The sequence below is a fragment of the Papaver somniferum genome, chromosome 4, assembly GCF_003573695.1.
Source record: "Papaver somniferum cultivar HN1 chromosome 4, ASM357369v1, whole genome shotgun sequence".
Lineage (NCBI taxonomy): Eukaryota > Viridiplantae > Streptophyta > Magnoliopsida > Ranunculales > Papaveraceae > Papaver > Papaver somniferum.
In genome coordinates this window covers 123,532,071-123,541,674 of record NC_039361.1, presented here as the reverse complement: position 1 = coordinate 123,541,674, position 9,604 = coordinate 123,532,071, and the positions used below count along the sequence as shown (strand labels likewise).

At 35.7% G+C, this 9,604-nt stretch overlaps 1 protein-coding gene across 1 annotated transcript; it reads left to right on the top strand.

The window, feature by feature from the left end:
* Nucleotides 1–2,381: 2,381 nt before the first annotated feature.
* On the top strand, nt 2,382–3,406 carry LOC113273078. Its single transcript, XM_026522846.1, has 2 exons — nt 2,382–2,593; nt 2,761–3,406. The coding sequence occupies exons 1-2, from the start codon at nt 2,382–2,384 to the stop codon at nt 3,404–3,406; spliced, it is 858 nt and encodes a 285-aa protein (XP_026378631.1).
* Nucleotides 3,407–9,604: the final 6,198 nt, after the last annotated feature.

The window sequence follows — 9,604 nt, the reverse complement described above, 5'->3', positions numbered from 1 at the left end:
CGAAGTTTTCAATGTTGTAATAGCACCAACCGAGTCTGAACGAACAAGGACCTTGTTTTCAAACTTTTTTTTGTTAAAGGTGAGTTTATCTAGTTTACAATTTAGTCTCAGAAATCAATTTCCGACTTATAACAAAGTGTGTAGAGATTTTTGAGTTAACTTATATAAAATTCAACATTTTTATGAACTCTTTCTTTTTGTGTTAGCTTTGTCTTTCTATTTGATTCAAGATTGATGAAATTTGTTAAGATTTGGATTAGTTCTACTTGGTCTTTCATCCTTCTTCTATTGTGAAATTTGATTTCCTTTATATTTTCGTGAATCAACGTACATAGAAATGCAATTTTTACTGGACGTATTGTCTTGGAAAACAAAAGACCAAGCAAGCAAATTTTTTCTCTCTCCTAACTTTGCTTTGGCGATTTTAGGGTTTTCAATTTTTTTTCAAAAACTTTTTTCCGCGCTTCATCTTGGATCATCTCTTTGGTGATCAGAGATGGGGGAACAATCGGTTGGTGAGTCTAGTCATCAAAAGCTAATGTTTGCTGAACTTTTATGGGAAAAAACCAAAAAAACCATGTTTCTACTGCTATCGACATTACTACTCTACCAAACCCTACTATCAAAGATGGAAAACCAGCTGTGGTTATTCCGCAAGATTATTATGAAGAGGGCTGTCAAATATGGTGCTTCAGTCTCATTGGGAGGCTGGATCTCAAGGGTATCAAACTCAATGATGTTAAGATTAACTTGGAACAACAATGGAAGCTTGGAGAGGCTAATGTGCAGTTCATCCCCATGAGCCGGGGATTCTTCATCATCAAGTTGTTAACACAGGAAGACAAAGAAAAAGTTTATCGTGAGGGTAACAAGGATCCATGGATTGTGAACGAGCAACCTTTACGTCTGATCGAATGGTATCCAGGGTTCGATGCTGATAAACAATGTACCTCTCACTCTACCGTCTAGGTCAAGTTTCCAGGTCTTCCGGTTGAAATGTGGGTGGAGAAGACGCTGTTAGCTTTGGGCAAATCTCTTGGAACTCCTATTGTGGTTGATAAGCGAACCCTAAACCATGAGTATGGGCATTACGCCTCAGTCCTGATCGATATTTATTTTGCAAAGCTTAATACAGATTATGTTTAGGTTGAAGCTGGTGGGCGCAATTTTTTGCAACCATTTGAAATCTTGAAAAGGCCGAAATACTGTTCCAAGTGCAAAATAGTTGGTCACCTAGACTCAGAGTGCAGAAAGAAGCATGTTACTGCAGTTAATACGCCACCCGCTACTGCCAGTACGTCGCAGCAATCTAATGCTCTAGTTATCCACCAGGGTGACACTAATACAACATGGCAAGTTGCAGGTCAAAAGAAGAATGGTAAAAAAAGCGAAAGGGAACAATTGATAACAACGTACAGCCTGCTACTGTGAGCATTGAAGACACTGTTGAGTTGGAACAACAGTTACAAGATGAACTCGTGAATTCCGAAGCTGTTTTGCGCAGGGATACAACTCAGTTTGAGAGAGCCAAACAAGCTAAGCTTGCGCATTCAGTTTTAGTTAACAGGGAAAAGTCGTTGTTGCCTTGAATACTAAACCAGTTGGGAATGTTGAATTGGCAAGAACTAGACTTCCTAATCCTGGTCGGATTCCTGTTTTATCTTTGTCTACACCGGTGTGTGATGCTCTTGAAGAAAGTTCGGAATATATCTCTCATAACAAATTCAATATTCTGGGATCAGTTGGTGAGACTTTGAATAACCCTCTTTTGGAGATTAATAAGGTTGATGAATTAGCTAAACGTGCTAAGCTGCAGCAGTTGATAGCTTTTCAAGCAAAAATTGATGCTTTGAGAGATAATGATTCCATGTCGGACTCGGAAGAATCTGAATTGGGAGTTCGTGCTCGAAAGGGTTCTTCACCAAGACGAAAATCCTCCTCAAATACTTCTCATCAGTAAAGCTATCTAAAACTCAAACCCCCAAAGTTTAATTATGCGGGTTCTCTTTTGGAACATAAATGGAGTTGCTCGTGATGCAGCTCAATGTAAACTTAGAGAGTTAATTAGGGAGTTCAAGACGAATATTTTTTTTCTTGCGGAACCAAAAGTTCATTGCTCGGTTGGTTTTGGTAATAGACTTCAGTTGGAAGGTTTTTATCCACATGTTATTCATAATGCGACTGCTTCTAGTATTGCTAATATGTGGATTTGCTACTTAAATGGTATTGTTCCCTCGGTTATTAATAGGAGCAAACAGGCCATAACAGTTGAGGTTGATGGAGTTCATATCTCGTTTGTTCATGCTAGTTATGTTCTCGTTCCTAGGTGAAGGCTTTGGCAGCAGCTTAATAGCCATGATACGTCGATCTCGTGGCTTGTCATGGGAGATTTCAATTGTATCCTTCGACTTGATGAGAAAAAGGGTGGTCTTGAGCCTAGGACTTCAGCAATTAATGATTTTTCTGATTGGATAAATGATAATAATCTTTTCGAAGCAGATTTCTTGGGTACTAAATTTACTTGGACTAATGGTCAGTCGGGTTCTCACAGAATCATTAGTAAGTTGGATCGTGCTGTTATCAATGCTGCTTGGTTAGCGAAATTTGAGAATTGGCGGTGTAAAGCTCTTCCTAGAGAAGTTTCCGACCATTCTACTCTTTTGGGGTTTCCTTTTGCTGTTCCGAGACCTAAAAGAGGTCCTTTTCGCATTCAAAAAATGTGTTTTTTACACACTGATTTCTTCGTATGGTGAGTGACAGTTGGAATATGCCAGTTCATGGTTCTCTTGATTTCATATTTACTTATAAACTCAAGAGGCTAAAGGGGGTGATTAAGGAATGGAATCTTACGGTTTTTGGTAATATTCATTCTAGGTTGAAGCAAGACCAGCTGAGGTTTGAATCTGCGGCTCTTTGCTCGGATGAAGATCCTAATGATGTTTTCAAACTTAATCTTATGAAGGATGCTATGGCTAGGCTTAGTGAGACTCGGCTTCCACATAACTCTATGCTTAAGCAAAAGGCAAGGAATCAGTGGCTTGTGGAGGGTTCAAGCAACACTACTTTCTTCCATAATAGTATTCGCATTCGTCGGAGTTCTAATACTATTTCAGAACTAACCGATAGTGATGGCCATACTATTTCAGACTATGATCAGTTGCGTGACCATGTGGTGCAGTTCTATGAGGAAAAGTTTAATGGCCATGAGTCTGATTTGGATGCTAGTTTATTTGATTATGAGAATGTTGGTATCTCAGAGGAAGAAAGTCTTGTTATGGACAGAATTCCTACTCCTGACGAAATTAAACAAGCAGTTTTTGATCTTGGAGTTGATAGTGCTCCAGGGCCGGATGGTTTTCTGGTTGTTTCTATCGTCATTTCTGGGATATTATTAATGAATATTTGATTAAGGCAATTATTTTTTGTTGGAATACTGGTCAGATTCCAAATGGGGTGAATTCAAATCTTATCATCTTGCTTCCAAAGGTAAGAGGTGCAAATACTCTTCGTAATTTTCGACCTATTGGTCTTAGTAATTTTTTCTTTAAAAATTTTACTAAGATCCTTGCTACTAGAGTTGGTAGTGTTTTGGATAAGCTTGTTTCCGATGAACAGGTAGCCTTTATGAAGGGTCGGAATATCCATGAAAATCATCAGTTTGGCTTCTGAAATGGTTAATGAACTCCACATCAAGCGCAAGGATGGCAACATTGGTCTTAAGCTTGATATTTCCCAGGCATTTGACACGGTGAGTTGGTCTTTTGTGTTGGAAGTTTTTCGGAGATATGGTTTCTATGAACATTGGTGCTCTTGGATTCTTAATATTTTGAATTCTGCTAGAATCTCTATTCTTTTGAATGGAAGTTGCGTCAAGGAGATCCTCTTTCTCCTTTGATTTTTGTCTTGATTGAAGATATTCTTAGCAGAAATATTACAAAGCTTTTTCATGAGAAAAAGATGTCTCATATGGTAACTAGAGGTGGTATTTCTCCTACTCATCTCTTTTTTGTTGATGACATTATGATTTTCTGTAAAGGAAACCTTAAGAGCCTCAACAATCTGGTGGATTTGTTGGGTAAGTATCAAAGAGCTTCTGGTCAAACTGTTTGTAGACAGAAGAGCAAGATTTATTATAAGGGCGGTTCTTTAACTAGAATGAATTATCTTGCTAACCATTTGGGGTATGACTGTAGCCACTTTTCCTGATCGCCATTTGGGAGTTCAAATTATGCCGGGTACTGTTCGATATCATCACATTTCGGGTGTAGTGGAGAAGATCAAATCGCAACTTGCTGGTTGGAAAGGTTTTTTGCTATCCTTCCATGATCGTTTGGTGCTTGTCAAGTCTGTTCTTGCTAGTTACTCTATTCACAATATGCCTATATATAAATGGCCACGTAAATTCATTTTACAATGTGAAAGAGCAATTAGGAATTTTATTTGGTCGGGAGATTCTAATGTTAGCCGTGTTGTGGTTGTTGCTTATGATATAGTATGTTGCCCTTTTGAGGAAGGGGGTTTGGGCTTAACTCGTATGGATACAATGAATGATGCCATGCTTATGAAACTTTGGTGGAAAATTCGTTCTTCGAAGAAAAAATGGGCAGGTTTTCTTCGTGCTAAATTCTTTGGCAGAAATGGGTGTATCAAGGTAAATGGTTTGAAGTATTCTATTCTTCTGGGTATCTGAAGAGTGTACAAGATAGTGGAATCTAACACTAAAGTTTTGCTGGGTGATGGTAGAGATACTTCTCTTTATTATGATGCTTGGTTTTCAAATACGAGTGTCGTTGCAATCCTTAATGACTATAAACTGGATAGAAATGTGATGGTTAGTACTGTTTTGGTTGATAGGCAGTGGAATATCCCTGTGGAACATTTAGACCGTAAGGCAGCTGTAGGTCTAGACGTTAGCCTTTTGCCTACACCCATGGTTGGTGAAGATGTACGCTTCTGGATGCCAGATCACAAAGGTGCTTTCACTGTTAGTTCTGCGAAAGAATTAATCCATCAGAAATATCCCAAGTTCGATGGCGCTTCTATTTTAAGGAGGAAGGAAGTTCACCCTACATTGGCTGCCCAAAACTGGAAATTCATGCGTAATGCTTGTGCAACGTATGATATAATCTAATCTAGATTTAAAATTCAGCTTGCAAGTCGTTGTAGCTTATGTGGAGTTGCGGAAGAATCTCTAGACCATATCCTTCTCCATTGCAGCTTTGCTGCCCGTGCTTGGAACTGGATAACAGATATTTTTAATTTAACGCCTAATGATAATCTTGTGGTGTCTTGTAAAGAAGCTCAAGGAAGAAGTACCATGATTCGTGACCTGTGGAGGCTTGCCAATCTTGTCATCAGGTCTGAGCTATGGGAAGCACATAATAGGACAGTCTTTCAATTTCAACAACCAAGATGGAGTTTATTTTTCAAGAGGGTGGTGAAGCTGATTCAAGACTATTCAGTCCGGCTTTGGGGATATATGCGAAATTGTGCTGAAGATGTTTTGCTTCTTGATTATTTTCGAGTGGTCCATAGGAGTGTCAAACATCAGCAACCGGTGGAAGATTTTTGGCAGCCTCCAGATGATAATGAGCTCCAGATCCTTTGTGATGGCGCGGCGCGAGGTAATCCAGACATTTCAGGAGTGGGAGTGGTGGCTAGATACGCTAATTGTTCAGTTCTTGGAGCTATAAGTATCGGCCTTGGAGTTACCTCAAATTATTTGGCTGAAACTTTATGGAATTATTGTTTGTTTGGAGTGGGCTATGCAATGGGGTTTGGAGCGTATTTGTGTACGATCAGATTCTTTTGGTGTGGTAGAAGCTTTCAAAATTTCTTCTATCCCTTGGTTTTCAATGAGCAGATGGATGGCAATTTGTAGACATTATGCGTCTATAAGGTTCATTCACACTTTTAGGGAGGCGAATTTTGCAGCGGATAAAATGGCTAAGTGTGGCTATCTACTTGCTAATTAAGTGGGAGTGTTGTTAAGGATTCTTTGGAAACAAAAAAGTGTATGAAAAGAAGAATCCTTGTTGGTCTTTATTTCAAAAACGTGTTTTTAATTTGATGCAAGAATATTCAGTTCGAATGAAGAGTTTTATGCATAATTCTTCGGAAGACTTGAGAATTCTGGAGTTTTTACGAGTTCGGCATAGAAAGGTGAAGTTTACTGATCCTAAGGAGTGTTTCTGGTTTCCTCCTTATGCTAATGAATTGCTTTTGTGCTCGGATGGCGCCTCAAGAGGTAATCCATGGGTGGCGGGAGCTGGTGTTGTTGTTGCAAGGAATGCAAATTGTGAGGTGGTTGGTGCTATGTGTATTGGCTTGGGAGTTACTTCTAATTATTTGGCTGAATTGTATGGTATTATTGTGGGTATGGAGTGGGCAGTTAAGTGGGGATATGATTGCATTGTTATTAGATCAGATTCTACATGTGTGTTGAAGGCTTTGGAAGAAGATAACGTTCCTTGGTTTGCTAGGCAAAGATGGATGGAAGTTAAAGGTTTATATGGTTCAATTCGTTTTGAACATTCCTTTAGAGAGGCAAATTTTGCAGCTGATACCAATGGCAAAGCGTGGTTGTTTATTAGAGGATGGGGTTGGTATTCATTTTGAAGGTCGCCCAGTTTTCTTAAGTTCAATTGAATTCCCAAATGTAATTTATTATCGTTTTAAATAGGTTTTAGGAGTTTTTGGGGTCACATTGATCTCTTTTCTCCTATATCTATCTTGTAAATAACTTTTTTATCAATACAATTTCTTGACTTAGCAAAAAAAAATAATGAAGTGGGAGTGCATTATGATGGAAGACCACCTTTTTTAAATTCAGTTGAATATCCAAATGTTTCATATTATCGTTTCAAGTAGCTTACAAGTTTTTGGGGTTGCTGTGACCTCTTTTCTTGTAAATTCTACTTTGTTTGTTATCTATTAATACAAATTTTGATTTATCAAAAAAAAAAGTATTGCCCTTAGAACATATTAATTGTAATTACAATACATTTTTCAAACTTTTTCTGTTAAAAATGAGTTTATCTAGTTTACAATTTAGTCTCAAAAATAAATTTCCAGCACTATTCAGTTGGAAGATGTGCGTGCTCAGTTCATTAGAAGTCCAGCTTTTAGACAAGAATATTTCAAAGAAAAGAGGGAGCAACTGCAAAGAATGAATTCAAAGAAAAAATCTCCTAGTAAGTTGTCTCCTATTAAGCTTGTTCCTGGTAACTTTGCCACTGAGGATGAAGACGGGGAGTTTTATGTGGATGAAGATGAAAATATCTTGGGTAATTATGCTTTCGATACGGATATTATGGATGAAATTTTTTCTAAGAGCAAATCGTATAGAGTTGGTAGCAGCAGAAGTAAATTGAAAGGAGTTGGCTATAGATATAGGTAGCTTCTTTTAATTTTCATTTTTGTGGTTATTATTTTTGTTATTTCTTATAAGTTTTTTAGACCCCTTTGGTTTATGGGGGTAGGGAGTTTTGTGATCCAAATTTGTAATTCTTGTAATTACGTTTTTCTGTTATAATAAACTTTAGACTTAGCAAAAAAAAAAAAAATCAAAAATAAATTTCCTACTTATAACGAAGTGTGTAGACTTTTTTGAGTAAACGTATATAAAGTTTAACACTTTTATGAACTCTTTCTTTTTGTTTTGGCTTTATCTTTCTATTTGATTCAAGATAGATGAAATTTGTTAGGATTTGGATTAGTTCTGCATGGTCTTTCATCCTTCTTCTATTGTGAAATTTGACTTCCTTCATATTTTCTTGAATCAACGTACATAGAAATAAAATTTTTACTAGACGTATTGCCATAGAACATATTAATTGCAATTACAATACATTTGACAAACTTATTGGGTTAAAGATGAGTTTATCTAGTTTACAGATTAGTCTCAGAAATAAATTTCCGACTTATAACAAAGTGTGTAGACTTTTTTGAGTTAGCGTATATAAAATTTAACATTTTTATGAACTCTTTATTTTTGTGTTTCCTTTGTCTTTCTATTTGATTCAAGATAGATGAAATTTGTTAGGATTTGGATGAGTTCTGCATGGTCTTTCATCCTTCCTCTATTGTGAAATTTGACTTTCTTCATATTTTGTTGAATCAACGTACATAGAAATGCAATTTTTACTGGATGTATTGCCTTAGAACATATTAATTGTAATTACAATGCATTTTTCAAACTTTTTTTTGTTAAAGATGAGTTTATCTAGTTTACAATTTAGTCTCAGAAATAAATTTCCGACTTATAACGAAGTGTGTAGACTTTTTTGAGTTAACATATATAAAATTTAACATTTTTATGAACTCTTTCCTTTTTTGTTGGCTTTGTCTTTCTATCTGATTCAAGAGAGATGAAATTTGTCAGGATTTGGATTAGTTCTGCTTGGTCTTTCAACCTTCTTCTACCGTGAAATTTGACTTCCTTCATATTCTCTTGAATCAACGTACAGAGAAATGCAATTTTTACTAGACGTATTGCCTTAGTATATATTAATTGTGATTACAATACATTTTTCAAACTTTTTATGTTAAAGATGAGTTTATCTAGTTTACAATTTAGTCTCAGAAATCAATTTCGGACTTATAATAAAGTGTGTAGACTTTTTTGAGTTAACGTATATAAAATTTAACATTTTTATGAACTCTTTCTTTTTGTGTTGGCTTTGTCTTTCTATTTGATTCAAGATAGATGCAATTTATTAGGATTTGGATTAGTTCTACATGGTCTTTCATCCTTCCTCTATTGTGAAATTTGACTTCCTTTATATTTTCTTGAATCAACGTACATAGAAATGCAATTTTTACTAGTCGTATTGCCTTAGAACATATTAATTGTAATTACAATACATTTTTCAAACCTTTTTTGTTAAAGATGAGTTTATCGAGATTACAATTTAGTCTCAGAAATCAATTTCCAACTTATAACGAAGTGTGTAGACTTTTTTGAGTTAACGTATATAAAATTCAACATTTTTATGAACTCTTTCTTTTTGTGTTGGCTTTGTCTTTCTATTTGATTCAAGATAGATGAAATTTGTCAGGATTTGGATTAGTTCTGTATGGTCTTTCATCTTCCTTCTATTGCGAAATTTGACTTCCTTCATATTTTCTTGAATCAATGTACAGAGAAATGCAATTTTTACTAGACGTATTGCCTTAGAACATATTAATTGTAACTGCAATACATTTTTCAAACTTTTTCTATTAAAGATGAGTTTATCTAGTTTGCAATTTAGTCTCAGAAATCAATTTCCGACTTATAACAAAGTGTGTAGACTTTTTTAAGTTAACGTATATAAAATATAACATTTTTATGAACTCTTTCTTTTTGTGTTGTCTTTGTCTTTCTATTTGATTCAAGATAGATGCAATTTATTAGGATTTGTATTAGTTCTGCATGGTCTATCATCCTTCCTCTATTGTGAAATTTGAGTTCCTTCATATTTTCTTGAATCAACGTACATAGAAATGCAATTTTTACTAGTCGTATTGCCTTAGAACATATTAATTGTAATTACAATATATTTTTCAAACTTTTTATGTTAAAGATGAGTTTATCGAGTTTACAATTTAGTCTCAGAAATCA

What these genes read in the sequence shown, in the direction of transcription:
- LOC113273078 (XM_026522846.1), top strand. Translation starts at nt 2,382, where the DNA reads ATGGGAGATTTCAATTGTATCCTTCGACTTGATGAGAAAAAGGGTGGT. An exon ending in GCTGTTATCAATGCTGCTTG is followed by an intron (nt 2,594 to 2,760) that starts GTTAGCGAAATT and finishes GGTGAGTGACAG; the next exon opens with TTGGAATATGCCAGTTCATG.